At 41.5% G+C, this 15,357-nt stretch overlaps 1 protein-coding gene across 1 annotated transcript; it reads right to left on the bottom strand.

Moving 5' to 3' along the window:
• Positions 1-11,093: 11,093 nt before the first annotated feature.
• Positions 11,094-13,538, bottom strand: LOC146762847 (inositol 1,4,5-trisphosphate receptor-interacting protein-like 1). The gene is made up of 2 exons (XM_085508874.1): positions 13,401-13,538; positions 11,094-13,277 (listed from the first exon to the last, which is right to left on the bottom strand). The coding sequence occupies exons 1-2, from the start codon at positions 13,536-13,538 to the stop codon at positions 11,895-11,897; spliced, it is 1,521 nt and encodes a 506-aa protein (XP_085365000.1). The 3' UTR covers positions 11,094-11,894.
• Positions 13,539-15,357: the final 1,819 nt, after the last annotated feature.

Genomic DNA, 15,357 nt, shown 5'->3' with positions numbered 1-15,357 from the left:
AAACTAATTAGGACAACAATAGACTAAAATGACCCACAAGCACTGGGAGGGAACTTGTGGGTACTGATAATAGTGTGTACATAGACTATTATACAGTAGTTATGGGATGAAAAGCACCATGCTAAAGTTAGCAAACAAGAAAGAAAAAAGAAAAAGAAAAAGAAAAAAAAAAAGAAAAAAAAAAGAAGGAAAAAGAAGGGAAGGGAACTATATTTGAGTGGCTGAGTTTTTTATATATTGCTTTAATATAATGAAAAACTATTAGAACAAACTTGTAAACTTATATAGCTCAGGCTTTTACTAGACCTAAAGTCTAGGTAGCAGGGCAGAAGCAGAAAAAAGAAAACTAAATCGACTTGAGGAGGAATCAGGGAAGTGATGACAAGTCTTCACTTGCACTGTATTAGAGAAAAGAGAAATGGCAGTTTAGTGTGGTGAAGTCACCATAGGACTCCCAGAGTGGTGTAACAACCCAAACAGTATGAAGTTATCCATGTGCCAAGCTACCCAGAAATGTGTAAAACCCCAAATCCTCTTCTTATGGCTAAAATAAATGACTGAGGAATGACAGCTCTATCACCTAAGACAAACAATTTAAACAGTTTGTCACGCAGGCAAAGAAAGTGTCTAGAACAGATGATATGCACCTTTGCAAGTCTGCAAAACGTTCTTACAATTCCTTTCAGATCCTAAGGCCAGTATTCTTTCCTCATATTACATGAGTGAATAAATAAAGCAATTCACCCTGTATGTCACCTACCTCATTAACCACTATAGTTATACTCCTATCTAAAACTCTACAGAAGAAATCCCCATTGAAATAAAGAGATTTCTTCTAGTATAGAAATAAATTTATATCTGCTGTTTGCCCAATATCAGAGTTATCGTTACCAATTTTGATATAAGTATTTCTTGTTACTTTTTCAATTTCTTTGACCATCCCTATAACTTATGTTCAGTAATTTCTCTAATAATTCACATTTTCTCAGTAGCAAGGTTTTCCATATATCCTTTTCCTTAATCACATTACTGAGTCCTGAAGACAATTCATTTGCTGGCTTTACTCCTATATTGAAATCACAAAGAGTAGAAACTTCACTCAGAATTCAGGTCAGACTTTCCAAATGCAAATAGAACATTGTACAAGCATAACAATTTCTAAAGGTAGTGCACGTTCTTACATATAGGGGTTTTTCTATATTCTGCAGCATATCCCTGAGCTTTCTTGAAAGCTGTAAAAAATTAAAGGTTTAGTTGACACTCATTCCAGAATTATGTCACTGATTTTTTCCTGAAAAATACACATTTTTTCTCAATAATCTTCTTTTATAAATGGATATCTACATGCAAATAATAAAGATAACATGTTATAATCCATAATAAGAAAGAAAACACAGCACAGTAACATTCATTATGTTTCCTTTACCAAAATATGATACGTGATATCCCATACTTTTGTTAATCTTCAAAAAAAGAAAAGTTTTATAAAGTGCCTAAGTTAATAGTCCATTCTTTTACTTGCTAATTAACCATTAAAAAACCTAATTATTGGTTGCTTTGTCTTCTTTCCCAAAATTTTCATCTCAAAAACAATCCATGTAGTTGAAAACTGACTAATTGAAGGTGGAAAAGACCTTAAAGATCATCAAGCCCAACCACAACCTAACCATACTACCATCACTCTAACAGTCCTCTGCTAACCCATGTCCCTGAGCACCACATCCAAATGGTTTTTAAACACATCCAGGGATGGTGACCCAACTGCCTCCCTGAGGGGTCTATTTCAGTCTTAACAACCCTTTCTGTAAAGAAACCAACCTAAAATTAACGTGGTGCAACTTGAGGCCATTTCCCCTCAACCTGTAACCAGTGAGAAGAGACAAATCCTGCTCTTGCTTCAATCACTTTTCAGGTATTTGAAGAGAGCAATAAGGTCTCCCCTCAGCCTCCCCTACCCAGCTTAAATATCCCCATTTCCTTTAGTTGTTCCTTGTAGGGCAGATTTTCCAAGCCCTTCACAAGCCTTGTTGCCTTTACCTGTGCCAGCACCTCAGTATCCTTTCTGTATTGAGGTACTCTATCAAACTAGCCTTGTTGGCCTGTTTATCCAACTCAGTTGTACTGTGAGAGTTGTACTGTGACATTTAAAATTGTACTTTGCTGTCAAAATGTTTCAATTTTTAAATTAGGGTTGGATTGTTTGGTGTACTGCAATTATGTTCATTTATAATGGTTTCATAATAGTAATGCTTCTTCCTGGATGTGGATTTTTTATCAATGAGTATATTTTACCAGTTTATACTTTTAACTTTATGATATTACCTATTTCTTAGAAGGGAAAAAAATGAAGAAACAACCTAAAAGATCATCTACTTCCAACTCCCCTGACATAGGCAGGGTTGCCACCCATCAGCTCAGGCTGACCCAGAGCCCCATCCAACCTGGCCTTGAATTCCTCCAAAGATGAGGCATCCACAACCTCTCTGGCAGGTTGTGTCAGTGCCTCACTTCACTCTGAGTAAAATATTTCTAATCTATATCTAATCTAAATCTCCCCAGTTTTAGTTTAAAGCCATCCTCCCCTTGTCCTATCATTATCTATGCGTGTACAAAGCCAATCTACCTCCTGCCTGTAAATTCCCTTCAAATACTAGAAGGCTGCAATGAGGTCTCCCCAGGGCCTTATCCACGCATAACAAGCTCAGTTCCCTTCAGTTTTCCTAACAGTGAGGTGCTCTAATCTTCTGATCTTAGTGCCCTTCCTTTCAACACTCTCTAACACCTCGACATCCTTAGCCTGAATAGTTGTCAGTGTTGTCACTGGAAGTAATGTGTTCATACCAAAAACAAGTGTTCGCAAAAATGTTTGCATTTACAGTTTTATTAGTATGCCTAAAGTTATAGAACTGCTTTGGAGAACAAGTTTTTAGAATCATACAATTTCTGAATAATTTCACTTAATTTACACTGCTACAGTTCTGATGTGTACTACAAGAAACAGATGGAGATAAACATACTTGACTTGTTGTCCTAACATTCTAGTATAAAAATGGCAACTATGCAAAAAAGAGATCATCAACATAATGGTAGAACAGACCTATAAAGCCTCAGTCAAATCAGGTATGTTCAGTTTTCTAAGGATCACAATGAACATAAGAACAAACTGTGCTAAAGAAATTTTCAGTTGTACACATTCATCATTTTGTCAGACAGCAGGGGAGAAACTTTACAAGCCTCTCAAAAGCAAAGCAATAGGAACTGAAGCTTAAAAATAGGTAAAAGACTATCAAGAAAATAAAAACTCTAAAAAGCACACTGAGGTATGTGATTGTATTCAGAAATACAGAGCTGCTACACGCACTGATATGGAAGATCTGGTGAGCTGCTGTCACATGAATGAGAAAATGTGGGCCACACAGCAAAAGAAAATCAAACTGGTCAGCATCATTTATGTAATTTGAAAATGTATTTCTTCTTATTATATATTTTTTAGAATAAACAGCTTGCAGACCACTGTTCAAACACTATACATACAATTAGCACAGAAATAATACTGTATTCTATCTAGTATGGTGTTATTTGATGAAGTAATTATATCATCACTCACAGTCTCCTTTTCTTTCTTATTTATTTATTTATTTGTTTATTCAGTAGAGAAGAGAGTAATTTCATCATACTCCTGTTCTCACTGTACCTTTCACAGCAAGATTTGGCTACAAAATACCTTATTTAACTAGAACCCTTACCATCAAATTAGAAATTTCATTGCTTCTCTTTCCAGAAGAGTTCATTAAATATTTATATTCAGAGCACAAGTAATGTACAAACAGATATTAGTACAAAAACACAATGACTGTCTGTTAAAAAAATATAATCAGAACAGGGAAATGTTGTGATAATTTTTGATCAGATTAAAAAAAAATTGATAAAAGTGATTTTGTACATCAAATTTTTCAAAGTTTTTGACACAACACACAACATTAAATAATACCTTGCTTTGGGAAGTTATGCAAAGTATATCACAAATAGTCATGTATAACAGTTGGCCAAAACCTGATGTATTCAAAGATGGCAAATTGAATTTTAAATACAATAGAGTGGCTCAGTTGGAAGGGACTTTCAAAGATTATTTAGTAGAACTGCCTGATCACTTCAGAAAAGAAATTATTTAAAGGAAAATAAATAATTGCTAGGTATTATGATAGCTGGGAACATTGAGAATTCTTCAGGATCTGATACTGCTTAATATTTTAATCAATAATTATACTGTATGTATTTAGACAATATTGTAAGGGCTTTGCTGGTGCACTGAATAGATCAATGGACACGGTTAACAATGAAGAGAGGAGGATGTGCACAGACAGTGTTCTAAATCCCCTGGGTAGAAGACTGTAATTCAGTAAAATGTGTTCCAGTGCAACATTACAATACAAGGTACTAAATATGAAAAGCGATGCAGGCTTCAGCAGCAGAATTAGAAATTTCTCCTTGGAAAGTACAGATTTTGGAAACAGAATAAAAATAACAGCACCGATATGGAAGCTCAGTATAATGTTCCATAAACATTGCCATTGGAAGTCTAAATAATAAAAAAAAAATAATAATAATAATAACCTCTTAAAACAGTGATTGAAAGATTTAGAAGAATTCCTCATCCTGCTTGAGGCCTGTACTTTAGGAAAGACAATTAGGAGAATTCAGATGACCCAGATAGTAAAAACAAATCCTTGAAGTGAGATGCATATGGAATTCCGCCTAATAGGTTATTGAAGAGGAAATTAAGTTCAAATAATAAGGTATTTATTGTAAGAGGATGTTAAATTTTGCAGATAAAGACTTAAGGTGATCCAGGGCCTGGTGCCAGAGGTCTTGAAATAAAATGGTAAAAGTTACATTCGTGAAGTTAATTAACCTCTAGAACAACCTCCAGAAGAAGCCATGGTCTTGCTATTGTTCGTAGCCTTTAAAAGCAGATTCAGTATTTTCCCAAGAAACATATTTTAACCCAGCTTCTGGAAAAATATCTGCATTATATGAGCGAAACATAGGACCAGATGGTCCCTTTGATAGGAAGTGCTGGTCCCTTCTGTTCTCAATGTCTTTGAGCAAGAAAAAACAATCTTTTATTGTCATCCTTTACTGAGCAGCACTCAGAGTCAGCATTTCTAGTATTAGTGAGCTATAGTATACTGTCTCAACAGAACTCCATTTCCCATTTCATGCGGTGTGTAAACAGCAGGCAATAAAGTTGTCTACTTGCTCCCAGAAGACCATATTTTGCCTGCAGGACCCACATATTGAGGATAAGACAAAAAAACAGAAAGAGATAATTTGATTCTGAAGTCAGGATCTATGTAGGAATTAAAAATATTGAATGGAAAAAAAAATAAAAAAATTCTTGCAGTTTATCTTGTACTGAAGAAATTACCACAAATTTAGTTTTAAATTTCAAATCTCAGACATGCAAATACTGTAATAATTTATAGGCTATTCTTTTAATTATTAAAAATTATTAATTGAGATATTTTTTCTTCCACTGAACCTTCCATTTAAAATTATTTGCTATATTGAACTGAACTAAATGGAACTCCTGCAGAGTTTCTTCTTCCTTGTGTGTGCTTTCTATCAGACTTAGTTCATCAGCATTGGCGGCATGTTAATTAACTCAGCTGTAAATGTCGTCCTGCTATTTTACTGGGATTTCTAGTAGTAACGTAAAATAAGAACAAAAAGAATAGATAATGTATTGTTTTTTCAGTTAATAGCGAATGGTAGAATATTTGTCTCATGATATTCGTTTCAGTAATAGTCTCTGTGGATAATTCCCATACACATTTAGTCAAATAGTGGCAGCAGTTGGAAGGGGATAATATAAAGTAATATTACTATGTCCTAGACACAGTGTCCTAAACATTGGAAAGAAAAACTCTGGTGTGTGAGTACTTCCTTCTCACAGTGCAGTATTCATTTCTGAAGCCTGAAGAACCATAGAATCATGGAATCACCATGGATGGAAAAGATCTCTAAGACCATCCAGACCAACCATCTATCTGTCACCAATATTTACCACTAAGCCTTGCCCCTCAGTACAACTCCTAAAGGGCTTAGAAAATCAGCCCTATTGGAGAGGCTGAGGGAGCCAGGGCTGTTTAGTCTGGGGAAAAGGAGGCTGAGGGGAGACCTTATTGCTCTCTTCCAGTATCTGAAAGGTGCTTACAGTGAGAGTGGGGCAAGTCTCTTCTCGCTGGTGACAAGTGACAGGACAAGGGGAAATGGCCTCAAGTTGCACCAAGGTAAATTTAGGTTGGACGTTAGAAAACACTTCTTTACAGAAGGGATAGTTAAGTACTGGAATAGGCTTCCCAGGGAGGTGGTCAAGTCACTGTCCCTGGATGTGTTTAAGAGCCATCTGGATGCGGTGCTCAGGGATATGATTTAGCAGAGGGTTGTTGGAGTTAAGGTACTAAGGTTAGTCTGTGGTTGGACTTGATGATCTTCGGGATCTTTTCCAAGCTCAGTAATTCTATGATTCTATGATTCTAAACATTTCTTGAACACCTCTAGGGATGGTGACACCACCACCTCCCTGGGCAGGCTATTCTAGCACCTGATCATCCTGTTGGAGAAGTAGTATTTCCTAACATCCAACCTGAATCTCCCTGAGTACAACTTGAGGCCATTCTCCCTAGTCCTGTTCACAGCTACATGAAAGAATAGGCTGACTCCCAGCTCACAACAACCTCACTTCATGTAGCTGGGGAGAGCGATAAAGTCACTCCTCAGCCTCTTCTTCTCAACTAAACAATCCCAGACTCTTCAGCTGTTTCTTGTTAGACTTGTGCTCCTCACCAACTTCATTGCCTTTCTCTGGATATGCAGGGCCTGGATGTATTTCTTGAAATGAAGGACCCAAAACTGATCACACCACTCAAGCTGTGGCCTCACCCCTGGTGAGTAAAGATAGATCACTTTCCTGCTCCTGATTGCTGCTTTATTTCTGATACAAGCCAGGATACTGTTGGTCTTGGTCACCTGAGCACACTGCTAGCCCATGTTCAGCTGAGAACTGACCACTACACCCAGGTTTGTTTCCTCTACAGTCTTCCAGCCACTGTCCCAAGTCACTCGTATTGCCTGGGGGTGTTGTTGCCAAAGTGCAGGGCCCAGAACTTGGTCTTGTTGAATCTCATCCCATTGTCTGCAGCCCATCTGTCCAGCCTGTTCAGATCACTCTGTAGGACCTTCCTATCCCCAAGCTTATTGACACTTCCTGCCAGCTTGGTGCCACTTGCAAACTTATTGGGGGTGCACTCAAAGACCTCATCCAGATAATCAATAAAGATATTGAAGAGGACAGGCTCCAGCACTGACCCCTAGGGAACACTAATCGTTACTGGTTGCCATCTGAATTTAACTTCATTTGCCACCACACTCTGGGCCTAGTCATCCAGTCAATTCTTTCCTCATCAAAGAATGTATCTGTCCAAGCCATGGGCTGCCAGCTTCTCCAGGAGAATGCTGTGGGAGACAGTGTCAAAGGATTTGCTGAAGTCTAGGTAGTCTACGTCAACCACCTTTCCCTCAACCACCAAGAAGGTCACTCAGTCATAGAAGGAGATATGGTTGGTCAAGCAGAACCTGCCTTTCAGAGATCCATGCAGGCTAGACCTTATCCCCCAGTTGCCTTTGCACGTGCCATGTGATCTCCCTCAAGATGATCTGCTCCATAACCTTTCCTGGCACCAAGATCAGGGTAACAGGTTTGGAGTTCCCTGAATACTCCTAATGGCAATTCATGTAGAGAGGGATCACATTTGCAAGCCTCCAGTCTTCTGGGACCTCTCTGGTTGACCAGGGATGCTGATAGATGATGGCTTGGCTATCACCTCAACCAGCTTCCTCATCTGTAAGGGAAGTATTGTACAAAGAGTAGATTCCATCTGGCCCTGTGTACTTGTGGCAGTCAAGGTGGAGTAGTAGGTCTCTGACTATTTCCTTTTGAATTGTGGGGGCTTATTTTGCTCCCTGTCTGAGATTTCCAGGTCAGGGGGTAGAAGACCCTGAGGATAACTTCTAACTATTAAAGACAGATGTAAAAAAAGGTATTGAGAACCTCAGCCTTTTCCCTATTCTCAGTTTGCACATTTCCTACTGCATCTGCTGGCGATCACACAATTTCTGTCTTATAGTCTGAAGGATAGTCTACAGTACCATGGAGATAAAAAGAAAAAAAAAAAAAAAAAAAAAAACCCAAAAAAAAACCAAAACACCTTCCCTTTTCCCTTTTAGTCCTTTAGGATAAAATTTAATCTTTAAACCCAATACACTTTAACTGATACGAAGGTGCCCTTGGCATTATTACTTATTTATCTTAAAAGTAGATGAGCGTCACTTTTTTTTTTTTCCTTTTTTTTTTTAATTTATTTTTTAATTTTTTAATTTTTTTTTATTTCTTTCCCCTTTATTATTACTTTTCCTTTCTTCACTCCTCAGGACTATAAAAAAAATCGCAGCTTTCTTGGTTTTCCATTCAAATGTTTCTCAGTCAACCAGAAATAACAAAAATTAGCTAAATGTGAAAAATACCAACTAATTCTCACATTGATAATCTGAAAACCTGATTTTGCCGGACAAAGCTCAGTTGTCTTACTTTATTTTTCGGTGAAGACATAACAATACATACAAGGTTTCAGTAAATTAACTGTACTCTATCAATTATCATACTAATTAATACTAATACTAATAAGATTACTTTGATATTGTTTTCACCAGCGGAAGACAGAAATTCAGTAAAATGCTATATACATGACAGAGACACCAGAGCACACTCTGAGGATGGAGGAAAACAAACTTTCTTAAGCGCTTTCTCTGAATTGCAGAACTGCGATTTGGATCTTTAGAATTCCAGTTCACCTTTAAGACCACAAGTAATTATAACTAATTTCTACTTTCTACTAATTCTAGAGTGCAGAGGGTTGTCGTTGGCGGTGCGGTGTCTGGTTTGAGGCCTGTAACTAGTGGAGTCCCCCAGGGGTCTGTACTGGGTCCGGTCTTGTTCAACATCTTCATCAACGACCTTGATGAGGGGATAGTGACCACCCTCAGCAAGTTTGCTGATGACACGAAGCTGGGAGGATTGGCTGACATGCCTGAAGGCTGTGGTGCTATTCAGCGAGACCTGGACAGGCTGGAGAGCTGGGCAGTAAGAAACCGGATGAGGTTTAACAAAAACAAATGTAGAGTCTTGCACCTGGGTAGAAATAATTGCATGCACCTGTACAGGCTGGAGGAAGAGCTGCTGGAGAGGAGCTCTGCACAGAAGGACCTGGGCGTCCTGGTGGACGACAGATTGACCATGAGCCAGCAGTGTGCCCTTGTAGCCAAAAAAGCCAATGGCATACTGGGGTGTATTAAAAAGAGCATGTCCAGCAGGTCGAAGGAGGTGATCCTCCCCCTCTACTCTGCCCTGGTGAGGCCTCATCTGGAATATTGTGTCCCGTTCTGGGCTCCCCAGTACAAAAAAGACAGGGATCTCTTAGAAAGAGTCCAGCGGAGGGCCACTAAGATGGTGAAGGGCCTGGAGCATCTCTCCTATGAGGAGAGACTTAGGGAACTGGGTCTGTTTAGCCTTGAGAAAAGAAGGCTGAGAGGGGACTTGATCCAGGTTTATACCTGAGGTGTGGGAGCCATAGTGGTGAGGCTGGTCTCTTTTCAGTAGTGCGTGGGGATAGGACTAGGGGTAACGGGATGAAAGTACACCATAGGAAGTTCCGCACGAATGTGCGGAAGAACTTCTTTACAGTGAGGGTGACATAGCACTGGAACAGGCTGCCCAGGGAGGTGGTGGAGTCTCCTTCTCTGGAGATATTCAAGACCCGACTGGCCGCCTACCTGTGAGACATGGTGTAGGGAGCCTGATTTGGCAGGGGGGTTGGACTCAATGGTCTCTAGAGGTCCCTTCCAACCCCTAAAATTCTGTGATTCTGTGATTCTGTTTATCTTGAGCCTTGTCTATGTTTTTCTGAGTTCCCAGGGTCTCCCTTAGGTTTGCCTGCAGTTAGATTAGTTTTCACCAATTCTTTTACTCCTTTAAGGGATCACAACAGACTAAATAGCACACATTATGGGCAACTCTTAATGAGTATTAGTGGATATTCCAGGATCTGAATCAGAACTTTAGTCTCTTGTTTATGTGAATCTTTATTCAATGTAGTTTTAAAATTTTCTTAAATAGCGTTAATTGGAGTAAATAATTCTGATCTTAATAAGCAAGTTCCTGAGATGCATATTGCTGACAAGAATTGTATGGTGGTCTTACATAAAATCTGAAAACCAAAATTTCTTCCCTCCTAATGGCTGTTAAATGATTCTTGGAATCAAGAAATAGTGTGATTAACAGGAACCTATGTCACTTTTTGGATTACTTCCTTTATTAAGCTATAACAGAACGGTGGCACATGTGAAGGACTGTATAGAGAAGGAAGAAATGTTTGTTACTTTGGCTTACAGTTCAACACTTTTTACTTCTCTCTCCAGTCGAAAGCATGGGAACGTTTAACGTCTTTGGCCTAGCTGGCGGTTTTCAGTTGCTTTGTATTTGCTTAGTTGCTACAGAATTTTGGATGAATGGGAGGAAAGCCAGCTGCAATGACACGGGTTTACCCTGCCTTAAGTCAGATTAATGTATCTGTGTTACTTTTTTTTCTTGCCGATGTCAGTGCCAGCTCTGCAGTAAAGGGGGTCCTGGCCATGCCTTCACCATGAACCCAAGTTACAAAGCCCACAAATAGCGTCTAATGAACGTAGTCAAGCTTAAAGCTGACTTCTGCAATTGTTAGTCTCAGCTTGCCATCCACCAGTGTCCCAAAGCTGATGCATTAGTCTCACCAAAAGAAGGGCGCATATACCACTAGTTTTGTTTGTTTTTTAATTTTTATTAATTTTTATAATTTTTATAAAATTTTATAATTTTTATAATTTTTATTAATATTTTATTAATTTTAAAATCTAATTTAATTAAATTTTTATTAAAACATATACATCGATATTTCATGTATATTTCATCGATGTATATGTTTTAATAATATGCATTTTCTGATCTACATTAACTATATTTAACTAATTAACTATATTTAACTAATTAACTAAATTGTCAGTGTGGACAAAGATGATTCTTCTTCACTCCATGTGGTCCCGGCATCTAAAAGGCATACGTAGAAATGCCGGTGGCTGCCAGGATATGGGTCTAGCTGTCTCTGACTCCTGGCTGCTCGGGTAGATGTCTTTATGGTCTTGCTGTACTCCAAACGCTGCCTTAAGTAAGCAGCTTCTTTTGAAATCCATCAGATGTAGCCTGCTGTAGCGGCTGTTTCCCAAAGAAGTCTCTGCTGCATCGCATCTCTGCGGCCTCCTCGTGCTTCTGCTATCAACAGCCCCTGCCTACTCAAAGGACAGGAATGTGTCCAAGTCCTCTTGCTGTACCCTGAGCCTGAGCTCAATGCAGAGGACTCTGCAAGAGGTGGTTGTCAGCCGGAGCTTGCAGAAGCAGACGGAGGGCCTCAACTCGCGCTGCACTGTTGACAGTTGAGGCATAGCTACCCAGGCTTCTCTCACCAGTTCCTGGAACCAGGTTGCAGTTTTCTCCATATCCTGGAGAGTTTGTATAGGAGGCTGAGCATCTTCTCTCTCTCCAGGTGGTCCTCAGGGTGGTGAAGGAAGGACAGTGTAGTCTCACGTCAGCTGCTCCCTTGTGCATATTCAGTTCAGCACTCTGGCTACCGCACTGTTGGTTTGTTGTGGAGAAAACATTTGGGAGCAATTCCGACTGCCTGCTGAGTGGTGTCTTCTCCATGTCCAGAGTGCTCGTCTGTAGGACAAATGGGCGTCTCTCATTTCTAATAGATCAGCAGGTCTGTGAGCTGATCTTGCAGCTCCTGCAACTCCTGCAGTGCCTGCTCATAACTGTCTGGATCTTGCACCAGGTGCTGGAGGAGGTTGAGCGGTTGGGATGCTCGGAATTCCTGCGGCAAGATAATCTCCGCAGGCACGTCCTCATTTCCTATGAGGAAATGGTTCAGGCGTTTTTCCTCCACACAGCAGCGCAGGTAGCGCAAGATGTCATCCATCCGCTGAAGGAAATAGCTCACATGCCAGCCTTCCAGAGGGATGGCAGTCAGGAGGTGCATGAGCACTGTCCTCAGTTGGTAGGGAGAAAAAGTGCTGCCCGCCAGGATGTGGGCACCCGCTTGCACATAACTGAGGCTGTTGAAAGTGTTCTCCTGGTCATGGGTGGCTATGTGCTGGAAAAACTTTTCCTCAGCCACCGCACAACTCTGTGGCCAGATTGTGCTGGGGGTAAAAGCAGCCTCTGTCTCCTGGCTGCTCAGAAAGATGTCCGTATTTTCTTGCTGGACGCCAAACACAATCTCAACAACGACGGCTGTTTTGTGGATGTCTGTCAGATGAATCCTGCAGGAGCGCCTGGAGAATGCCACATTCATACTGCATGTCGCTGCCTCAGGCATGTATTTCCAGGCATTTGCGATCAGCACCCGGAACCATCGGGCAGTCTTCTCCACGTCTAGGTAGGCGTCCTTGCAGAAGTCACACAGTAGGCTGGGGCGCTGATTTCCCAGCTCTTCCTTGGAGGTGTGGAGGAAGCACCGCATACCCATCTCCTGCTCCCTCCCGCACGTGCATTCCAGATCTACACGGATGCGGGAGTTCCTTGCTGGCAGCTCCCCTGCGGCACCCAGATCGAGGTGGAAAACGTGCCCACGGGGGGCCGACAGGGGCACAAGCAGGCGGAAGATGGGTTCGTTCTCAGGGGGACACCAGCCTACATAGGCACTGCCCACCCCGATGGGGAGCTCTGGCACCGGAAAGAAAGTATCTGACACGAAATACCGGCATAAGTCGATGAGGCGACCAAAGAGGAGGAGTATCTGCTCACAGTTATCTCGATGAATTTGGTCTGGCCAGAGCACATCAGCACGGAGAAGATTACTCCCCTCCTCCCCTGCTTTCTCCTGCTGCACCTCCGGTTCCTGTTTCTCCTCCTGCTGCTCCTGCTTACTGATGGAGCTCTCCTCATCACTGATGTCTTCAGTTCTCTGGAACTTTTTATAGATCTTCCACATGAACCAGAGAAAAAGGAAGAGAATGCAAAGAACACTGCAAACCTTCCAGTAAGGCAACACAGAGAAGAGCAAGGCTTGAATATCCACCCTGCTCTTCTTCAGGTTGCTCTCTTCTAATTGCGGAAGCAAAAGCGGAAGCTTTTCCATCCGCTTTCGCAGAAACACCTCACGCATGCGTTCAAGAAGGCTGCAAACCTTCCCGTAAGGCAACACAGAGGACAAGGCTCGAATGCCTATCCAGCTCTGCCCCAGGTTGTCTACGTGTTGCCACTGCAGTGTCATCTGCTCTTGCAGAAACACCTCACGCTCACGCATGCGTTCAAGCGTTTCCACATCCAACTCATCACCGACAAAAGCCACTCTCTGCGCCAACAAGGCGAAGAAAAACGCCAAAGCCATGATCTGGAAGAGATGAGAGAGGGGAGGTCAGTGAGAGGGGCTGGGTGGGAGCTCGAGCACGGCTGGGGGAGCGTGGCCAGGAGCCACACACAGCCCCTGGGGTCAGGTACGAGCGGGGCCGAGGGAGCTGGGAGGCAGCGGGGGCTGAGGCCAGCGCCGCCGCTGACTGCCCAGAGAGCCGCTCACAGGCTCCCCTGAGCGCTCGCTGCCGGCACTGCAGGCTCCAAACCCCTCGCGGGCCGCAGTTCGCGCCCGGCCCAGCACAGCCTTCCCCCTGCTGCTGCACTCACCGCTGGCCCAGGCCAAAGTGGAGCAGCGCTGCCCGCTGCTGGCCTCGATGCCAGCCCCGCATTGTGACGCGCTGTGCCGTCACAGACGCCCCATCCCCACCCTTCGGCCCCACCCTTCGCCCCCCCCTCAGCTGCCCTGGGTCTCCATGGCCGCGGCATCGGCCCTGTTCTGAGGCCCGTGGCCGGACTGGGTTTCCTTTGTTTCCCTCGGGTTTTACTGCAGAGAAAGCAGCTGGCTTCATAAATTGTACTACTCTAAGGGGCGATTACAGATTAAACGCATCTTGTTCTTAACCTGATTTTTTTGGTTGCATTTGCTTCAATTTCTTCAGTTTTTGTTGACGCAATATTCTTTTTATTATTTTCCGCAGATGTAGCTCTTCTAAGCCTGTTCAGGTCCACATTAAATCTCAGTCTTTGTCCACTCTTGAGTTCTTGACTCAAGAGAGGGATCTCTGAGACGAGTGCGTTTCAGCCTATCTGCAGTGCAGTAAATAATGTGGGCCTGTCCATCTTGAGCCTTGTCTATGTTTTTCTGAGTTCCCAGGGTCTCCCTTAGGTTTGCCTGCAGTTAGATTAGTTTTCACCAATTCTTTTACTCCTTTAAGGGATCACAACAGACTAAATAGCACACATTATGGGCAACTCTTAATGAGTATTAGTGGATATTCCAGGATCTGAATCAGAACTTTAGTCTCTTGTTTATGTGAATCTTTATTCAATGTAGTTTTAAAATTTTCTTAAATAGCGTTAATTGGAGTAAATAATTCTGATCTTAATAAGCAAGTTCCTGAGATGCATATTGCTGACAAGAATTGTATGGTGGTCTTACATAAAATCTGAAAACCAAAATTTCTTCCCTCCTAATGGCTGTTAAATGATTCTTGGAATCAAGAAATAGTGTGATTAACAGGAACCTATGTCACTTTTTGGATTACTTCCTTTATTAAGCTATAACAGAACGGTGGCACATGTGAAGGACTGTATAGAGAAGGAAGAAATGTTTGTTACTTTGGCTTACAGTTCAACACTTTTTACTTCTCTCTCCAGTCGAAAGCATGGGAACGTTTAACGTCTTTGGCCTAGCTGGCGGTTTTCAGTTGCTTTGTATTTGCTTAGTTGCTACAGAATTTTGGATGAATGGGAGGAAAGCCAGCTGCAATGACACGGGTTTACCCTGCCTTAAGTCAGATTAATGTATCTGTGTTACTTTTTTTTCTTGCCGATGTCAGTGCCAGCTCTGCAGTAAAGGGGGTCCTGGCCATGCCTTCACCATGAACCCAAGTTACAAAGCCCACAAATAGCGTCTAATGAACGTAGTCAAGCTTAAAGCTGACTTCTGCAATTGTTAGTCTCAGCTTGCCATCCACCAGTGTCCCAAAGCTGATGCATTAGTTTCACCAAAAGAAGGGTGCATATACCACTAGTTTTGTTTGTTTTTTAATTTTTATTAATTTTTATAATTTTTATAAAATTTTATAATTTTTATAATTTTTATTAATATTTTATTAATTTTAAAATCTAATTTA

This window comes from Coturnix japonica, chromosome 1 (assembly GCF_054131305.1).
Source record: "Coturnix japonica strain WE chromosome 1, WE-NBRP24, whole genome shotgun sequence".
NCBI classification, from domain to species: domain Eukaryota; kingdom Metazoa; phylum Chordata; class Aves; order Galliformes; family Phasianidae; genus Coturnix; species Coturnix japonica.
This window is presented reverse-complemented; position numbering and strand designations above follow the sequence as displayed.